This window comes from Aythya fuligula, chromosome 10 (genome assembly GCF_009819795.1).
Source record: "Aythya fuligula isolate bAytFul2 chromosome 10, bAytFul2.pri, whole genome shotgun sequence".
NCBI lineage: Eukaryota > Metazoa > Chordata > Aves > Anseriformes > Anatidae > Aythya > Aythya fuligula.
In genome coordinates, this window is record NC_045568.1 from 12,153,003 (window position 1) to 12,173,453 (window position 20,451).

At 47.9% G+C, this 20,451-nt stretch overlaps 1 protein-coding gene across 1 annotated transcript in view; it reads right to left on the reverse strand.

Annotated features, from left to right (window-relative positions):
• Nucleotides 1-5,852: 5,852 nt before the first annotated feature.
• The window catches only part of GRIP2 (glutamate receptor interacting protein 2), a 75,574-nt gene continuing 60,975 nt past the window's right edge, over nt 5,853-20,451 (reverse strand). The window contains exons 19-24 of the mRNA XM_032194457.1: nt 19,302-19,478; nt 16,905-17,058; nt 13,853-13,973; nt 9,875-10,111; nt 8,537-8,683; nt 5,853-6,050 (exon numbers count right to left, since the gene is read on the reverse strand). Of these exons, the coding sequence (XP_032050348.1) occupies nt 5,853-6,050; nt 8,537-8,683; nt 9,875-10,111; nt 13,853-13,973; nt 16,905-17,058; nt 19,302-19,478 (1,034 nt within the window). The remainder of the gene's footprint in view (nt 6,051-8,536; nt 8,684-9,874; nt 10,112-13,852; nt 13,974-16,904; nt 17,059-19,301; nt 19,479-20,451) is intronic.

The following is a 20,451-nucleotide window of genomic DNA, read 5'->3' on the forward strand; positions in this document are numbered from 1 at the left end:
CAGGATTCACGACTGGAAAAGAGCCTGGCCCTGCTGGTAGTGCTGGGCTATTGAATGACAGCCCAGACACGTCCTTTTTTGTATTGCGGCTTTGCCCTAATTTGAAATAAACTGTAAAACTGTCAGGATATAATTGCTACACACTTTACGCAGTTCTGGGCTTTAGGAGCAAAGCAAATTAAAAACAGTCTAAAAAGGGGTGAGTTTCTGGAGGCTTCCTCCCTGTGTATCAGCTCTGTGCTGCACAGTGGGACGGTGCCGCTTGCTTTCCCATGTGCAGCACAGGGGAGACATTGGCAGCCTTATGCTAAGGAGCTCTCAGTGGCCAGAGTTGAGAAATCAGAGAAAAAAAAAAAAAAGAAAAAAAAAAAAAAAAAAAAGAAAAAAAGCAGGGGGAAATATGTATAAAAAGTGAAACTTGATTGTGCTAAGGAGCTGTGCATGTGTCCTTTGTGTGCGTGCATATACAGGGGAAGGCTTCGGGCCTGTAGCATAGTACGTGTTAGCATGATACATACTGGTTCTAAACCTCTTGCATCTGCTTCTGCAGTTGAGATGTTAAAAAGGTTTTATTTCTTTTTTCAATATTTAAAGGAAAAATAAAATTAAAAAAAAAAAAAAAAAAAAAGAGAGAACAGTGGCAAAATCATGTTGAGAGGCTAACAAACCACCTGAGGGGGCACACTGATTTAGTTTGTCATCTGCTCCTGTCCTGGAAGCCAGCGACGGTCTCTCAGCATTGCAGCATCCCAGTACTGTTCCGAAGTGCTCGTTGTTCAATAGGATGTTGTTTTTCTCCAGTGTAATGTTGTGATTGTTACCTGATAACGTTGCCAGGGACTTCACATTGTGAGAGGTGGTCCATCTTGTTTGATGTATTTGGCTAAAAAACAGTGGTGTTTTTTTTATTATTTAAATTCCTAGCAACTGTGACTACAGTAACGTGATGAGTAGCACATAAAGTGAGGAGGAGTCTTTGATGCTGTCCTCCTCAAAAATGTCATCTGAACTTTTTTTAAAAAAATGAAAAATATTTTTAAAACATTTTAAAACATTTTTTTTGTGTTTCAAGACAGAATATTTGTATTAGAAAAAATATCCTGGAGTGTAATTAAATCCTAAAAAAAAACTATCCTTTGTGTATATGGTAAATGTTTGTATTTTGCAGTTTCTGTTTTGCTTTTTAGATAAATGAAATGTATATGGATATTTTTAAGTCATCTTTGCTTTTTTAGATGAGTTTGTAATCACCTTATAACAGAAAATAAAACTTTCCTTTATAAACCAGCCACACTCTCAGGTGTTTTCAATAATTGAATATCTCACCTCATCCTTTAAACCTATTTACTTTTTGTATGCTTGTTTTATTTTGTTTTGGTGTTGTCACAAATATTCCACACATAGCTATGAGGAGGGGAAAAAAATGTGGGTGTGTTTTATGTACATAGATATGAATATATATATATATACATGCACACACCCACCCCTGGACCAACTTCCTAAACTGACGTCATGGCCCATTTTCTCCTCATTCCCCATAGGCGTACTTCAGTCTGGGTTCAAACTTGCACATTTGGCTAGCTAAACCCACCCCCATAGAGGCTGGCTGTTTATTCAGTGTTACTTTTGTCACGCAGCCATGTATCTGGCTGACCATGCCAAAGGGTCCATGCTGTTCCCAGACCACTTTGTTTCACTGTTGCCCACTCCATCTCCTTGTGTCTTCACCAGCATTTTGGTTTCCCAAGCCCAATGTGCCCACAGGGTGTGTGCTGGCTCTCACAAAGCAGTGAGAAGGTAGGGAAATCATGCCTGTTCGCTTCCTTATTTTTTTATTTTTATTTCCTCCAGTTTTCTTCCTTTATTTTGCTGGTCACAAACCACCCCTGCAGCTACCAGGGCACAAGGAGATGACTGCAGCTCTGCTGCTAATGCTGGGGAGCGCCGGCCTTCGGGCAATAGGCTGAGCAGCCTTACCTCAGCCTGTCCCGGGGCATTGCCTGCTGGGCATGTGTCAAGGCACTGCTGCAAGATATTTGGGGGTTCAAATGCAGCAGAAAAGCCCAATGGGAAGCATTTTTTTTTTTAAAGGCATCTATTTATTTATTTATTTGTTTGTTTTCCTGGTGTATGGGACTTGTCATTCAAAGGGCTCTGACAGCCTGTTCAGTCAGGCAGCTGAAAGTTAAACCAGACAGGCCTTTCTCTAAGTCACAGTAAGGAAAAAAAAAAAAAAAAAAAAAAAATCACTTGGGTACTATTTTTGAAACATAAAACTGCTCAGCATTTGTTCACCAAGCCCTAACCACTGCTCCACTGAGGCTGCAGCCACCCCGTGCCCCTCATGGGGCAGTGCCACGCGCTTGTCATGGGCTGAGGGCTGGACCCTGGCCAGCAGAACCCCCCCCAAACCAGGTTTCCCTGGTGTATTTTGAAGCAGAAAGCTTTTTTGGTTGTTTTGAGGGGGACTGTTTATTTGTCTTAGGTTTTGGCTTGGGTTGTTTATTTTGGCTGGGTGAGATCTGAGGACTTGGCCTGGGCCTTCTCCTCCCACCAGCGAAGCCAGCAATGCCTGGGCCGAGCAGCCCGATACCAGCACAGACAGCAACTTCAACACATCTCAGCTATAAAATATAAAATAAAATAAAACCAATAAAGCCATGCAGCATCACACACAACTGCTGAAGGGCTTCGTGTACCCGCCACGGGCAGTTGCGACCTGCCCAGGCCTGTGGCAGTTCCCTCGTCCAAGGCCTGCAGGCCGTGGGTGATGGTGGCTGGCAGCAGACACTGTGTGGGCAGCACCGTGCTGACCTTTGGCCTGCTGGAGGCGGTGGCCGGGCGCTGCAGCCCCGCAGGTCACGTTGCACAGGCACTCGTTCAACCCAACATCACCCCGGCGCCTGGCTTGGCACCGAGCGGCTTTGGCAAGGCCCCGGTGCCAAACATGTGAAGGGCCCTGCTCGGCAGCCCGCGCCCCAGGAGGGCAGCCAGAGATGACCGATAAGGCTTGTTTACGTGGCAATGATTCCCCAGCTCTAACCAGGAGTGTTTCCATGCTCGACCTCCAAAAATTCCTGCGCTACCCACTTGGCGATGAAAGGTTGCAAAACCCAGTGCACCCTTTCCTTGCCAGTGAGCAGCAGTTCCTGATGGCTTTATGTGGGAAGCACCAGAGCCTGTACTGACAACTCTGGACACGTAGCAGTGTCCTTAATCCCCTTGTAAGAGCAAAGGGAAGAAAACCTTACTGTAAGGACACAAGCAATCACATTCTGCCTTTGTGGCAGTCTTCTCTCAGGACACCAGGTTCCAGAGGCTGGATAATTTGGCTACCACAGTGCAGCACCCCACAGCACCCCGCTGTGCCTGCGGGATCCAAGCACCCACCAGGCCACCTGCCAGCACTGCAGCCTCCAGTAATTTCTCAAACCATCCCCAGGGGTTACCGTAGCTTTGCCAATGCTGCCATAGGCAGTAGGTGCATTGCTGCACCAGTATCTTGCCTTGATGTAGCCAAGGTTTAGCCCAAGGAGGTTTCCAGCGTGGCCAAGTGAAGCTGCAGTCACAGAACCATGCGCGTGGACATCTCCAGCTCTGAATGCAGAGACAAACAGAATGTTGTTCCCTGTGTCCACAGGGAATGAAGTGACTGGTCCCAAGTCCTGCTGCTGAATGGGGGTGAGTGGCAACCCCAAGCCTACACCAGGAGCCCTACAAGCAGTGCCCACCCCTTGCCCTTCCAGGTGTCTCCTAACATGGGGTCTTTGGCAAGTTAAAACAGGGCTGGAGGCAGAGTATTGTCCTGCTTCTGTCCTCTAGCAGAGACAAGAAACAAAAGTAATGCATTTCAGTTGCTTTTATTTAATTAAAAAAAAAAAAAAAAGTCAAAGTCATTGCAATCCCATTTAAATACAGAGATTTACAAATACGTCCAAAACAGGACTAAAATATTCTTTGAAATGCTGTATTTTTAAATATTGTGCTTTCATAGATACATAAGAAAATTAGCATATAAAAATACTTTACAAGGAATACACTCTAATATATGGATAAAAATACACATTTAAGTAATGCATTTCATCTTCATATCATTCAAAATGCATAGGAAGGGATACAAGGACCAAGTTTTTCTTCCTTTTTTAAAGCCTTTAATAAAAGTCTTCATTAAAAACCTATGAGAAGCCCCAGCGAGCTTCCACTGTTCAGAATATTGCATATAAAAACACTTTCGGCTGCACTGTCAATGCTCCACAGTATCAATTATGGCACATTATCTAGTTGTGGCAGCAATGGTATGGGATATTGCATACTTGAAGAGAAAATGGCTACAACGACAAGTAGCTGGATGGGGCTGGACACGTCTCAAAGAAACACCCCAATACATCGGGCTATCGCGCAGGGACGGAGCGGGGATGGATGCGGGGGTGAGTCCTGGCTCAGCAAAACAAGGAACATGCCGCGTACACCCCGACGGCACCCCGAACACAGCACCAGCACGAAGGTGGTGATGAAGGAACACAAAGTGTGAGCAGGGAACAGGGGCAGTGGTCACAGGGGCTGTGGGTCCCCAACCACACGAGCTCCTCATCTCTGCCATGCCTGAGCCTTCCCAGGGAGTGTGATGCCAGGATCACACCCACGCCGGGACATTAACATCATCATAAAGTGCTAGTACATGAAACACAGAGCGTCTGCCACGGGAGGAGCTCGTGGGGCCGGGAGGGGAGGAAGAAGAGCCCACGGCCGCATTTTGACTCCGTTCTGGCAGGCAGATGAAGAAGCCGATGCAAATATCTCAGCTGCCTCCTCCCCATGGGCTGGGGGCACTCGGCAGGGAGGGACAACCCGCGGGGCACCATGCTTGTGAAGCCACAGAGAAGCCAGCGACAGGCAAAGGGGGCAGACCAAGGGCAAGCAGCCGAACCCACATGGGCACACACACTGCCAGCACAGGTGGGGACACGGATGCACAATCTCCATCTAACAAAGAGCTTCTCATGCCACTGCCTGGCAGAAGACAACAAGGTTTTATTAATTCAGCACATCAGGGGCAGCCCTGGGATGATTGCTTTTCTGCTATTTACTTGGGGGCACAGTTTGCAAGCAACAGGTCTCCGTAACGCCCATCTGAACAAGGTGGCCAGGGATTTGGGTAGGTATTCAGGGCCTCCAGCCTTGGCACAGCGCTGTGCTCTGTATAACTACTGCAGCACAGGTAACTGCACTGCTCATGGGAAGCGATGGTGAGAGGAGTTGCCTCATTGCAGGGCAGAGGGTGGTGGGGTGAGGGTGGGAGAGGATGGAAGGGGCTAGCAGGAGGCAGCTGCAAATCCTGATTTCTGAACAAGAACCGCACCTGGCCACCAGCAAGCACGTTTTGAAATGTCTTTTAAACAGGGCCCTCCACGGCCCCGCACCAAAGTGAAAGGGGCTGCGGAAATCGATTTATCAGGAGTGTTTAAAGGGTGGAGCTGGGTACAACAGAAAAGGAAAGGCGTTTCAGTCTCGCTGTATGTGATTAACAGAACAAACAAGAAAAATAATAGCACCATGTGTGTTTGTAGGATGGCCAAGGCCTTCAGGGCGACAGCCTGGGCACAGGGGATGCCCTGCCGTGGGGGATGGCGAGGGATGCTCCTTCCTCCCTGCGCTGCCCACGGCCCGAGATGCGCGTCCAGATCCGGCCTTCCCAGCAATTTTTGGCGGTCTACAGGCGACAGCTCACCGAAGACCCTCCTCCCCACTTGCAGGTTATGGTACACACAGCGTTTACAAATACCAGTGCAAAAAAAGAGGAAAAACACCCCAAATACCACAACGGCTTGGCAGAGGCCCCCAGCGCCGGCCGCTCAGAGTGTCTGGACGCTCGCCTTGAGCTCGGCGCCGCGGGCTGCCTGTGCCGGCAGCTCTCCATTCCCCTCCAGGGGAGCGTTGGCAGCCAGCGCCAAGGGGTTTCGGCTGATCACCAGGTCCAGCTTGTCTCCAGCCTCTGAGATCAGGGGGACGGCCAGACAGCAGTCAAAGTCTCTCGTTCGGGTGCGGTTTACCTGCCGGGATGGATTTAGGATGTGCCATGGGGAGGAACAACAGAAACACCGTGTTTGTTAGTCAGAAAACGCAAGGCTGGTGTTAAACCCACACCTGTGAACCACACAACGCCCGGGGGGACTCTGAGTGAGGGGTCACAGCAGAGCTGAGCACGGGCCTCCCATCAAGCTGGGCACGTCCTTGCTTAGCTGAGAAATAACTCAGTATCTGGTAGAGGAAGGGGAAAAAATCTGGAACAAGAATAAATCCTGAGCCCTGGAGTCTAGGACAGTGTTGTGACTATTAAACTCTACAGGGCTCAAAATCAATTCTCCAATTCAAGTCGGCAAGAGAAATGTTGCAACTTTCCACATTTTTTTTTGCCATTGTGGCTTTTACTGGATTTAAATCTGTGATGTGTGGTATTCAGTACCTAGAAAACAAACACAACACAGACTCCGAGGCTTCAGTCAACCATTTTTCAGCTCAGCCAGCAGCAAATCAGGACTATACTGAACAGTTCCTGCTTCTCCTCTCCCCGTTTACACCCTTCATTTTGGAGGAGTCTGAATGCATTTCACATGGGTTCAGAAGAAGGCTGCCGAGACTGCAAATCCTCTCTGCAGGATTCAGCAGTGAAAGCACTGTTCCTTTTGCCTCTTGCAGATCTTCAAGCACATTTCTAGGCTGGGTCACCTGCAAGAGCCACCCCAGCTGTCCTGCCTACAGCTACTGGAGCGCCTGGGCTTGGTGCCACAACAGCCCCAGGATGGAGGGGGCTGGCAAATGGCACAGGGAGGGGAGGCAGGGAAGGGAGAAAGGAATTTCCCACCCACCTTTGGAGTGAACATAACCCCTGAGGCCAGGCATTGCTTCTCTCTCTGGATAAGGGCTGGATGAGGCCACGCAACCTTTGCATCCAAAACCCTTTCCCAGGATTAATGCGTGCCCACGGAGCTGGGCTCTGTGACGGCAGCAGTGTCCCCTGCCCTATCTGGCATCCACGCAGCTGAACCCAACACCGCTCCTTACGGAGAAGTAAGTGACTAGCAACAGTTTCCAGATCGTGCAGGGACAAGGAGAGAGAAGCCATGAGTTTGCTCTGCCTTTGCTCCATGCTGGCCAGGCAGCTCCAGAGCAAAAATGAAGTTAGTGCAATGCCACGCTCTGGCTAATCCATCCGGCCGAGAGGCAGAGGGTCCTTAGCAGGGAACTGGGTGCTTTGCTGGCCTTCAGAGCTGGAGCTTGTTTGCAGACATCTTCATGCCCATCACCAGCAGCACTGAGGAGCATCCTCAGCAATGCATCTCTGCCACAGGTGTCAACACGACGGCAAATCTTCTCACAGGTGGAAGCCATGCGGCACGGCGTATCAAAGGGGGGGTCTCAAAAAGTCTCCACTCCGCTCTGTTTAGGATTTCGGGCACACCTCCCGGAGCACTTGGCACTCGCAAAGAGCGACACATCCAACATTCAACAGCAAGGCAGCCTAGAGCCTAATTAGCTTCTTGTTCATTCTTGCACCATCTTTTATTTGAAGCCGAGAAGGAATAATTGTATAGCAGCCAACTGGCTGGAGACCATAACAAGCTTAAACAAGGTTCCCCACAGCCCCGCCAGTTCTCCAGTTACCTGCTGTACATAATATATTGGCTCTGACTCTACTGCTAACAGCCCCCGCCTAGAAATTAGTAAAACTAAACATCTTTCTGAGTGTTTCCAAATATGGTCACAATATCTGCATTTCCAAATGGTGGCAACTTTTCCAGCAGGGTTGCACTTTCTCAGTTGCTATCTGAGTTGCCCCAATACAAAACTTGTGATTTTTCGTCCATATAAAGGTCCTTTCCAAGCTTCAAAACTCACCGTGCTCTTCTTGTCCCTCTGGTAGGCAGATATGCCCAAGTTATGTTAATTACAGACTGTGCTTTTGACCAGAGTTTTTATTCTCTTTCTGCATCGGTTGTTTCAGATCAAATATCTTTTGAAGAAAAATATCCGTGAAAAACAATTTGCTTGAAGGATGGTTTGTTCCTAGAAGGCTGTTAGTTGTCAAAGGCATGCACCGAACTTCATGAACACTGCTCAATTCCACAAGGGGAGATTCACTAGAACGCATGTTGGTCAACACAGTCTAGTTCATCCAAAAATCACGCTCTTACACGACAGGAAAAGGACCAAGGGTGAGGAGGGAAAGCAACACAGCTTTTTGGTTGTTTTGGTCGTGAGCTGCCCGAGCTCAAAATGGCCATTGCTGGGACAGGCTCTGTATGGAGGTGCTCCCTGGGATGGGTGTACTCTCGGGGAGCCAGCTTTGCTACCTCGTGGTTTGTTATTGTAAAACACAGGTCTCAGTGAGAGCGTGGTGGTAGGTGCTCACCTAAGTTGGCTAACTATTACCTTTCATTAAAGTTAGTGCTGCCATGGGTGGGTCTCACTTCTCTCTTCCTCTCAGCCACTCATTCACTCCGTCCCAGCCTCCAGAACTGCATTTTGCATTTATTACCTGAAGCACTCTGTCATATGGCTTGAGGCCACACTGATCTGCTGGCCCATCCGGACGGACCATATTTACATAGACACCTTTTTCTAACAGGCCGTCCGACACACTGAATCCGAAGTCTTCGCTCTCTGCGTCTTTGTGGAGTGTCATCTGGAGGGACAGAAGCAGAAAGCACACGTTTTAATGCTGCAGAGGCCAGAGGAGATGTACAGGGTTGGCAGGACAGCAAGAGCACAGGTAACTTGTGTGGGCCTCCAGCAATTCTGCTGTGGGTCTCCTGGGTGGATTTTAAGAAATCAGCTAATGCAGATTGAAGGACAGATGATTCCCCCCACCATAACTCCCTTTGCTTCCCAAAGCTGGGAACTCATTAGGCTCTGGCTCCATCAACGTGCTATCGGCTGGGGAAGCCTCACAGCTGTGCAGTCCTTGGGAAGGACAGAGCCCAGGCTGATGCACAGGAGCAGCCCACCTGGCCTCCAACTCATCTCCAAGCACAGCCAGCACCAGATGCTCCAGCAGAAAGAACAGCCACCCCCTATCACACCTAATTACACAGCTCTCCTCCTTCAGGAATGAAGAAGTTTTATTTAAAGGTGCATTTGCCATGCCCTAAAGGACAAGAACAGATCAAACGTGAAACAGTTGTTTTTCCTAGCTGCCCTAAGTGCAGGTTTTGCTCTAAAGTCACACTAGGAAAGAAAAAGGCAATCAGATTTTTTGAAACCTCTCCAGATCCCTTCCCTACTTGCGTTCTGCACCAACAGTTTCTACAGTTAATTAATTACTCCTTCTAATTGCCATTGCCTTGCACCACACTTAAACCTGAACTTGACTGAATTCAAACAAGTATCTCATCACTAAAGTCCTACCATTTGCACCACTTTTAGAAAGGCTGGGGGTGAAGAGGAGGGGGAGGGAAAATACATTATTTCTTAGGAAAAGTGGCCTGCGGAGTGGTGCGTGCTACTGGAAAAGTGTCAGCTGGTCTCCATGGGGCCGTACATGGAGCTCTCTCACCTGTATCTGTAGCACCAATTAATGAACCACAGAAAACAGGGACCTGGAAACCTCATAAAATAAAGGCAAACAGCAAAGCACGGGTTTGAACCCCACCAAAGCATGGCAGCTAAGTCCCATTACGCTCCTGAAGAGGCCCCTTCCTCTTAATCTGACTCTCTGAAAACCTTTCTTGCACACCTTGGTCGGGGACAGCTTTGGCAAGGAACATTTACCAACAGTCCCTTTGAACAAAGGATGTTTCCTACAGGGTTGCAAAACACCCAGCAGCTTTTACCATCGAGGGGGGCCACAGCCAGACCAACCCCTGGCTACACAGACCTTGTGAAACTCGAGGGGGGTAGGGGACATGATTTCCTGCATCTCCTTCTCCATCTTCTTCATGTCCAGGTTCCTCTCGTTCTTCTTGGCAGGGGAGCTGCTGCCCTCGGTCTGTCCGTCATCACAGCCGGTGTTGGCTTTCCTCAACGGGCTGAGTCCCGACGGGTTGACAGAGTCCAGGAGCAGCTTGCTGCCCTCCAGGCCCAGGTTGTGTACGCTCCCCGTCATGATGGATGCCTGTAGGGCAAGGGCACAAAATCACTCAGCTGAGCTGGCAGTGGGAAGGGACGGACTGTGTGGCAACAGAAATAGCAGAAAGGACAACAGGGGGGCACTCTGGTTCTCGTTAATCAGAAAGGTAGGGACCAAGAAGCTCTTTCATTTGGCTGTAAGAGCCATTTCCAGATGGAAGGAAGCATCTGTAGAGCATCTCCTATCCAGCCCCCCATGGCAGGGTGTCAGAACTAGGTGGTCTTTAAGGTCCCTTCCAACCTGAGCCATTATATGGTCTTTTTGATGTCCCCTTGTATACAAACAGGACCAGGCAGACCTCATCTGGGGATCTTTTGCGATTTGAGATGGATGAACATCCTGATCTTGGGGCTCCCAGAGGGACTGGTGTCAGCCTGGATCTCCAAGCCTATGTCTGAGTGCTGCAGCTCCCCATCAGCATCGCCCCGTGCTGGCGAGGCCCCAGGAAGGCAGAGCTTTGGGCTCCGCAGAGCCCAATTCAGCAGAGAAATGAGGATTTTATCTGTCAGTAAATGGGAGCCTTCACTGAGTAAAACTGAGTTAAAAATATGAAATTAAGTAGTATTTAAGCCTGGTCATCCTTGATAACATCCATTAAATGATGCCCCTAAGTAGATTCTACTCCATTTGGCAATGCTTTTCACTAATGAGATTGCATTGATCAAAGCTAACGAAGGAGTCAAGAATCCAGACTGGAACCTCAGCTGACTCCAGGTCCCAGAGCCCACTTACACGGCATAATGAAAGCCCTCATCGTTTCAAAGTTCAGGCTGTAAGGGCCTGCAGCCCCATTAAATGTCAAAAGGTAAAAGAAAGAGAAGGAAAGGTAGGGAGCAGATAGCAAAATTCAGCAGCGCTAAGTATGGCAAGTCAAAGAGCAATTGCTCCTGTGCACAGGGGAAATACCATCCAACTAAACCTCTAATCACGGCCCGCTGGCTCTTTGCTCCAAGCTGGAACAAAGGCAAATAAAGCAGATTCAGGTGGCAGTAATGAAAATGCCAGCACTACCCTTTTAGCTTGTGAATTTCCCAGCACTTGCCAGGTCCTCCTGAAAAAAAATGACTTAATCACCTTGAGTTTGGACAAAACTCAAATACCTGCTACCCACTGGAAGGATGCTGAGTTACCACATAGTTGGATTAACAAACGCTGCGTTGTGCAGCCAGCCAGGGTACATTCGTTCATTGACCTCAGCCGGCCCCAGCTCCCCAGGACACCGTGCCACACCGACACCGGCACTGCAGGGCCAGGGAGCAGAGCAGAAGGATTCCCACTCTCACTGCTGACTTGGGTCAGGACTTCTTTTACCCGAGACCTTCAGGGTCCCAAACTAACACGGGATGTCTCTAGCAATTCAGCTACACAATCCCATTCTCACTGCAACCATCACCAGTGGGAAAGTTGGTTTGGGCAATTTTTGGGAAGAGTCCCACTCTGCAGCAAAATGGCAGCAGCTCAGCACTTGGCAGAGGCAAAACAAATCCCAAATCTACCTTCCCTAACGTTTGGGCATCCCTGTCATCCACCCCAAGTGTTCAAAAGGCATCAGGCAGGTATCTCATGAGTGCCAGGCAACTGAATTTTAGCTATCCTGGGCCTTCTTGCATGACTCTTGTTCTTCAAATGTAGAACATGAAGGATCAGATTTACAGAGAGACCTGACATCAAATCACAGAGCTCGGGAGCTGGGGCTTGGAATCCTGCAATACAGCAAGAGCCCAGAGAACACCACACCTCCCACACCACGCCTCGTGGAGGACAGTCAAACGGACAGAGAACAGGTTACTGCTACGATGGATTCAGTAAAAGATGAGCTGAAAGCCATCAGACTTCTGCTACAAACACCGCACTTCTCTTTGTCCCCAGAACTTTCCAAAACACTCTAAAAATGTGCTAAAGACTCCAAATCCCCAGAGCTGTTCATCTTTGTAAAATTTCTTTGCGTTTTTCAAAGCACTGCTATAATTGCCAAAGCTCCAAACAGCATGACTCAAAAGCCCACACATCCCTGCACCACGAATCTCTGGAAAAGGCATGGGCAGAAAGATTATTTTCTCTATCCTGGCATTTCACAGTAGCCAAACAAATCCCTTTTTTTCACATTAAGATCAGCCATTACACAGAAGGGAAACATCTCTGCATCATTTCAGAGCAGTACTTTTCCTTAAGCAGCCACCAGTGGTTCAGAGAGGCTGATAGCAGCTGCCTCAGCTCATTTCTAAATACATCCAGGTCCAGGACATAATTGATCAAGGGAAGAAGTTACAGTTTGTGTGTTTTGTTTTTTTTTTTTTTCAGGTTTTGTCTTTTTGTGTATTTAAGTCAGCTTTCTTAAACAGTTAAGACTACCAATAATATCACTTCATGCTTCAGCACAATGTATGTCACTGAGATTCCTCCCCCTCTTAAAATTGCTAATGATGAAGCAGGAAAGAAGAATTGGCAAGTCCCTCATCACTTGTATTTTCACAGAGAGACCAAATCAGGACTTTCTTTTTCCACCTCCAAATATTCAGAAGCTGCCTTTTCTCTCTGAAACCTGAGCAATATGCAATTGTGCATAAAAAAGCAGACTGCAGAGAGACAAGGGAGACCTACCCCATAGGATCTGGGGTTGTACCCCTCTGTAATGGGCATCCTCTGCTGGCTGAAGCAAGTACACAGACCACAGATGCCCAGAGAGCATCTCCAACCCCAAATCTGTGTTATGACACTGGAGCAGCCAACGCAGTCCAGCATCTGGCATCTCTCCAGGCACCTCACCAGACCTTGCATGGGGACGCCGTTCCTGCATGACGTGCCAGAGCAGCACCCACCAGTTTCCAGTCTCCTCCCTGCCTTAGGGAACTACGTTGGCCACCGACCACATTTTAGGGCTGATGGAGGACACAGCCTAGTGAGCATTCCCCAGTCTGCTGTACCCAGAAAGCTGAGGGAGAGAGGAGCTCCCTGGGTCCTGCTCCTCCATGCAGGCTGTGGTAGGAGCCAGGGGGCCCGTGGCTGGGTCCTGCTGGGCAGGTTTAGTGCCCGCTGCTCTGCAGTCTCAGGGGAGGTTTTTATTTGCATCCCACAGCTCAGAAATGCAGGCTCCCCGTCCTATAACCGGACACAATAACATGACCTACAAAGCATTTTGGATAAAGAAAAGAGAAAGTGGCTTGTGAAGAGAGGAAACACCTTTATTTCTGCAGGAAGCAATCACTTTCTCAGATTTTTCCAGAGGAAGGCTGGCTGAAAAGCTTCCAATTACCCATTTTACTGAAACAGTTTCCGGCAGAGCAACAGCTGAATGCAAGACGCATGTTGAGCCTGTCTGTACTTGAAGTAAGCCAAGGCTCCAGTCCCAATGGGCTTTTGGGGGCTCATTTTGCTTGGCCTCTGAGTGCGTTTGACAGACACTATCTCCCCAAGTCGAAGTCTTACCGTTTGATAAGGAAGGTTTGCCAACAGTCACGTGCAGATTGTTGGCCAGCAACAGCTTGCAAAAAGAGCGTGGAGTTACTGGTGGGTAATTCCTCAGCTCAGGGGAAAAGTGCACGCAAGTAACTGCCTAATGAGATGTAGTTATCCATTAGCACAGGCCCTGAAATGGATTAAACTTGAACCCTTCCTCACACCACTGGCAGCACAGGGATGCTATGGGCGAGTAACATGTGGGGGAAACAGCTCAGCATTTAAGTCAAGAGCAAAACAGATCAGCAGAAAATTCAGGAAGTGATTTACCTCAATCTCCCTCAAAAGTTCAGACTGGCCGCATGTTTCCAAATCCTCCAAAGCTTCTCCAAAAACACGCCAAAAACTATCCTCGTGAGTGGTCTCAAGGCCATTTTGGCGGTTGGGGTATCTGTTGTAACGTAGGAACCAAACATTGTCAGCACTCTTCTGCAGCGCGATGAAAGCCGCGAGGCTACAGCAAGTGTCTCACCAGTAAAAGCAGAGACTTGAAGAGTCTTCATATACAAAAGCAAACAATATGAACTTTTCAGACAAGAGTCCGAATACGAGACCTCCATGCATTTACTAACGGGGCAAGCGTCCTTCAAAGGAAGAATTAAGTTGGTGTAGTAATGTCAAAGTTCAAAGGGTAAATTAAAAAGTGCCTGTAGGAAGATTGTAGGTTTAGGAAGACGTTTTGGTGAAATAGAGAAGTGAAAGAAAAAAGGATGCGTTATGGGTAAACCAGGAGCCTCAGAGACTGTTAGTACAAAGGCTGATGGGATAGAGCTCAGATCTGAGACACAGAACACCTGAGAAGAGAGAGAAAAACACAGAGGGTAACAGACATGGTGAGAAAATGATAAATACATTAGGTATCTATGAGAGTAATAATGCAAAGGTGTATATAAAAATGATTGCCCTAGGCTGGACAAGTAAACACATACTACAGCAAGCAATATCGACAGTGTCAGCGTATAACCCATCCAAACCGAGGTTCATTTGCTTGGGGATGGCCAAGGAGGTGAGCTCTTACATTCAGGAGGTCTCTGTGCTACACAAGTCATTGAACCCACAGCTGTGGACAGACTGTTACCAGCTCTGTCTACAGCAGAGAACGAGGCAGTGATAACCTCTCAGGCTGGTGCAAACACGTGTTAATGTGCGCACCGCGCGTGTCCCGCTGGGGAGTCAGCGATTTCCCACCCAGTGGTTTCGGTGTCTCTTATCTCTGACCACAAAGTCAGGTTCAATTCTTGGACTTCTAAAGCAAACAGCAATTAAACATGCTGAAGTCCTTCAAACAAACTAGAGAAGGAGGTGACACTCTTGTCCAGCCACTGCTTACTGAACACCAGGCGCTGGGAAACCTGGATCATCAGCGTGCAGTGTAATGGGAGCCTCTTAAAGGAAACTCTGTGGTGTTAAATCAAAATCACAATATATCCACTAATGTATCATAGGGAGATACCCCAGGGAGACAGTGACATTAGAACAGCCTTAATGCATCTTCCATGCATCTTATGCAGAGCTGCATGGACAAGGCTCCACCTCTGCAGCATCTGGCAGCTCCCTGCATGGCACAGCGGGCATCAGAGCTAACAGGAGGGGACACTTACCCACCAGGGCCACTTAGCAAAGTCAAAACATTTTACTTGAGTACAAGTCAGAGAGAGCTTAGCTTCAATTCGGCATGTAATAACTCCTTGGGATAGTAACAGAACTCTTTTTCCAGATCTGTATTAATAGCAAAGTCTTCGGCAATGCTTTTCATCCAGTGGTTTCAATGGGATTTTATAGCAGGCAGAACCTCAAACACACATACTTTTGTTCCTTGTGGGATCATGGCCTGCCTGCAGAGTGGTATCTGACACGGCTTATTTTATTTTAAATTAACCCCCTACCTTTCATCAGAATCAGCTTGTAAAGCAGCAGCCTTTAACACCAGGCAGAGAGGTCAAAAAAACACCCAGCAAGACTTTACAAAAACAAACCCAAATTTCCCCCCACAAGGAATTTTCAATTCTTTCCCCTTACTCATTTCCTTCCTCTGCTCCCAGGTTTCCTAAGAGGCAAATGTCCCTTCCAGTTACAAGTTTCTTGCCTCTCAGCTCAGCAATACAACAAACACGCCCAGGACTTGGATGAATCAGGACAGGTTCTCACACCACCAGGTCAGCAAGATTTTCCAGGCTAAAGGCAGCTGGGGTTAGAGACATTTTGTTTTTCTCCCTAATAATAAGGGCTCAGCAGCATGAACCGTTTCACTTGCACTTTGATATCAGGGCTCGGAGCCCTCATTAGGGACATGCAGGGCTTCGAGGGCTCAGATTTGCTAACTTCAGCTGCCAGCGGCCTCACTGGGAAGGCCGAGAGAACAACGACCTCTGTGAGCCGGCTCTCGCTGAGAGGCAAAACAAGAACAAAGTCTCAGCCGCTGCCAGCCTTCCTGCCAGTTTGATCATCTTTAAATAGGTGGAAATGGCCATGAGATGTTCTAAGGGTTTTGTTTTGACAAACAAAAATTAAGGAAAAATAATTAATAACGAAAAAAAGAACCGACAGTAACAACACGAGACACACGACTATGGGGACTCTGGAGGATGTCGAGGGGAGGGTTAGTTACGAAGCAACGAGGCTTGGCTACCGTGTGTGGGTCAGTGGCCAGGGCAGATCCAGCAGCGTTTTCACCCAAAGAGAGGGGCAGCTGTAGCCTCTTCTGTGTGCTTGGGTGGCCCTGCAGGATTTCTGTGGCTGAGGTGGGGGATTAGCTAGATCGTGCTCACTTGGCATGGTTTTGTTTGTGTGTTGGAAGGGCCGAGGTGTGATGGAAAGAGAGCTCCAGCCACACCTTTGGGAGATTTTAACTTGAACATGCAACCTCATACTGGTCCTACAAGAGTTTTGGTTGGTCTTTTTGGCTTTGTGACGGTATTGTGAAGATGCATCCTCACTCATCGTGTCTGGCCAACACAACGGAGGACAGCCCTGGCCATGACTACTTATTATACCTGAGCTATGTAAGTACTGCAGCCTTTACATGGCAGGAGTAGAAGACATAGTAAGAACCTGTGGTCCATGCAGCTGAGACTGCCCTAACTCCAGATATAAATGTCACCTGGCCATGGCAGATGTGCTGCAGAGCTATGCCCAGGGCAAGCTGGCAACGTGGAGGTGGTTTGACAGAGCAGATCAGCACCCCAGCACCCCGCCCCACAGCTGCCTGACGCCAAGATGGGGGCATCACTGGCCCTCCCCACCTCTGGCTGATCCAATCCATCACATTCAGTGTCCTTGCACCCTCATGTTTGCCCCCCTGCCTCCTCCCTCCCCTCCGCACCTGCTGGGCTTGTCCCAGTCGTCTTCACTGAAGCTTCCATCCATGTAGGGGTAGTTTTTCCTGGGGTCCCCAGGAGGGGTGCTGCTCTTTTGCCTGCTGTGTCTCCATTCGTGTGGATGAAGGGCAATGCCCGCAGCCTGAGGTATGTATGTACCTAGGGAAGGCAAGCAGCAGGGGAAAAAGACGTTAAAACCTGGTGAGAAAACTGAGGCGGATAAATCACACTGAGCCAGGACAGTTTCCTTCCCCAAAACCCAAACCTGAGGCCATCTGGATTACACTCGGCTTCTAGTTCAGTCTTTCACAAGGGGACATTCTTCCCATCTCTTCTTGCTTTAACCAAACCAACTTCTCATGATCAAATGGACCATTAATATGAAACCAGACAAGTTTCACTAAGTTTGCCCCCAAGGACTTTCCCATACTGCAAATCCCAGATGCAAATCCAACACTTGTCACAAGACCTCCAAGTCTCACGAGGAGCTGCCTGGACAGAAACCTTCCAAAACAGAGCATTCCTCAGCAACGTCAGTGCCATCTGCAATGGAAATAAATCTCCCGAGTCCCCTGCCTACCTCCTCCTGCCCATTCAACATTTCAGAGAAATCCCCACAGCCCTTCCAAGAAACATCATGCACTTCCATCACACGCTGTGCCAAACGAACAGGAAGAGGTAACGGAGAAACACATAATTAAGAGAGACTTGACCTCCCAAACAGCTAGGAGCACTGGAAATACCCGAAGACATTGCCAACAGTTTCTTTGAAAATGCCAAGGCCTGTTATTTCACTTAGCTGAGTGTTTCCTCTGTGTGTTTTTAAAGGTTAGACTGCTCTGGAGAGAGCCCCAGAAAAGGGCCTGCCAACATTTTACAGCAGTCAGGAGCAGTTGCTGTTTGCCAGACAGGAGAACAAGGTCCCTGGGTGCAGGGCCCTGCAGTCGGCAGGCAGGAGGCTGGGGCTGGGCGCAGGGGGCCAGGGACCGCAGGGACATGTGTGTGGAGCTGTCACTTGGGTGCCACCGCTTCCAGCGCCTCCTTCCTGAGAGAAGGGCTGGATCCCTGGGATTCAGAGCCACCTGGTGGCATGTTCCCACCAGGCCCAGCACAGCTGAACACTTCCCTGATTGGTTTCCTAAAGCTGTGGATGAAATTAAAACCCATGAGGCTGCAGAGACTGATCTGGGGGGTTCCATTCAGAAAGTAAAGTCCAATCTCCAGACGCAGTGCTGCCATGCAGCAAAGTGCAGTTACCAGGAGATATCAGACAGCCCCTGAAGCAAAGCTGATGGCTATGGATATGGGGTAACAGCATCAGCCCCACTCCTGGGAACTCTGTGTTCACTCACTCACTCTCAGTTTACAGGTAAAAGCAATTGCTTTGCTAAATCCAGTGTCCGACTTGGGTTAGCATCCAATTAGATGGAGAAGGATGGCAGCATTAGGCAGGCCAGGGGATTCCTTGTTAACAGAGTTTCCTGTCACAAATGCACTGCCAAATTAAGACTTCAGACCAAGGAGGATGCAGGCATGATGGAGGTGAGACGTTGGCACCATGCTGTCCTTTTCTAAGTTAGACTGCACAGGCAGACACCTTGCTCAGTACACTGGAAGCACTTTGCAAGACTGTTCCTGGAGCACTCCTCCTTGTTTTCACATAATATTCAGGACAGCAGTCTTTTCACCAATTTCCTTTTGTGGAGTTGATTCAGGGTTTTGTTTTGTTTCAACATGGGCTAATAGTAGCTTACATCACTAAATCTGAACTGGAATAACTATTTTCCAGTGCTTTCCTCCAAGAGAAAATCTATTCCCACGACTACAGCATCCTCCATCCCAATTCCATATGTCCGCCAGAAACCACAGCTGAATAAACCTGGCCTCCAAGACACATGTTCATCTGATCACTCACTAGAGAATTAGAGATCCTTTCTTGCAGTATTACCTTAATTATTTTGTTAAGTGAGTGCTTCTAGTCACAAGACGTTCTTGTGGATTTTAAAACATCCTGAAGAGGATTAATACATTCTACATGGCCTCTCTGGAGAATTAAATGTTAGATATGGGCCAAATATTTTGTAAGACATATGGACAGCGAATACTTCCCTGGATTACGTGAATTATGAAGTGTTATAATGGTTTTGAAAATGCTGTGAACAGTACAATGTCATATAAGCCAGAAGAAACATGCCAATAAAAACCTAAAATACATATATATAACTCAGAGCACCACAGGAACACATTTTAAAATACATTTTGTTCCTTGCTGAAAGCGAGAAGCTGTGCAAGTGCAGTCAGACCACGGTCTTTGGCTCACGTTCAGTCTCTAGACAGGCTTGGATGATCAGTCTGTCTTCGCCTTGGGCCAGAGACCCGTGAGAAAAGACACCCTGTCTTACCTTGGCTTCCATACCCAGCATCAATGCCGGAGCCATCCCACGACTCCATAGCACTGTCCACACTAGGAATTGTGGTTGAGTATATCTCAGAGAGCTTGCTAGTTTTTTGGGAGTCCGTCAGTTCATCTTCAGGGTCACTCACTTCGTTTATACTCCCAGACTTCTTGGGATAGGGTTCTGAAATCAGAATAAGCTGCTTTAGTAGGCACAAAGAACAAGCCTCAGGGAAAGGCTTAAGTAGACGTGGGAGCAAGCCCAGGTAGTGTACATGTCTTAAGAACCCTTAAGAACCTCTTCAGCTCTTCAAAAGTAACTGGGAAAGGCTTATGCATCACAGTTAAAAGCTATACTCTTATACGAAGCTGAAGGAAAAAAAAAACAAAAAGAAAAAAACTCAGAGTTTTTAGCTCCTTCTATTCCACGGAGCCTCAGTTTTTCTAAGTTTCAGCAAGATTCCCATGACAACACAACCGTGTCCCAAACTACCGCAGCTGAGTTTGTAACGCTCTGTCAAAACTGTACAACCTCGGATCAATTCAGGGCTGATCACCACCACCACCCCCAAGAGTCTCCCATGCAGTCTCAAGACAATGGTGGAACTCCTGGATATGATATTTTGAGGCTGAATTTCCCCTGATTAGTGATTGGAAAATTGAAAGCTGAATGCAGATGATGAAAGTCAGGCCTTCCCATTCATTATTTTAGCAATAATAGGCCTTTATTATCATTACACAAATTCCCTTTCAGGCAAAAGCTATACAAGGAATGGTTTCTCAGCACAAGCATTCTTGTACTGAATATTTTAAAGTCCTCATTGATTAGATATCCTGTTAGCCATCCACACCCTGGATCTCCAGCTTGCAGAGCATTAGCTGGGATAAAGAAGCCCTTTGAAAGTCTGCATTTTGTCAATGAGGACAGATTATCTTACCAAACAAAGGCCACTGTTCTAAAAGTCCCAATTTTCCGACCATTCAGAAGATTGCTCATCACGATTAACTCAAGATTACCTTGAAATTTCAATTACACCTGCTTCATTCTCAGAATGATTAACAAGTCTCCAACTGGCACTTGCACGTCAATTATTTCAGCAAGTGGCTGTGACAGTGCTAAGTGTCAGCAGGGGAAAAAAGAGTATTTCAGAGCAAGG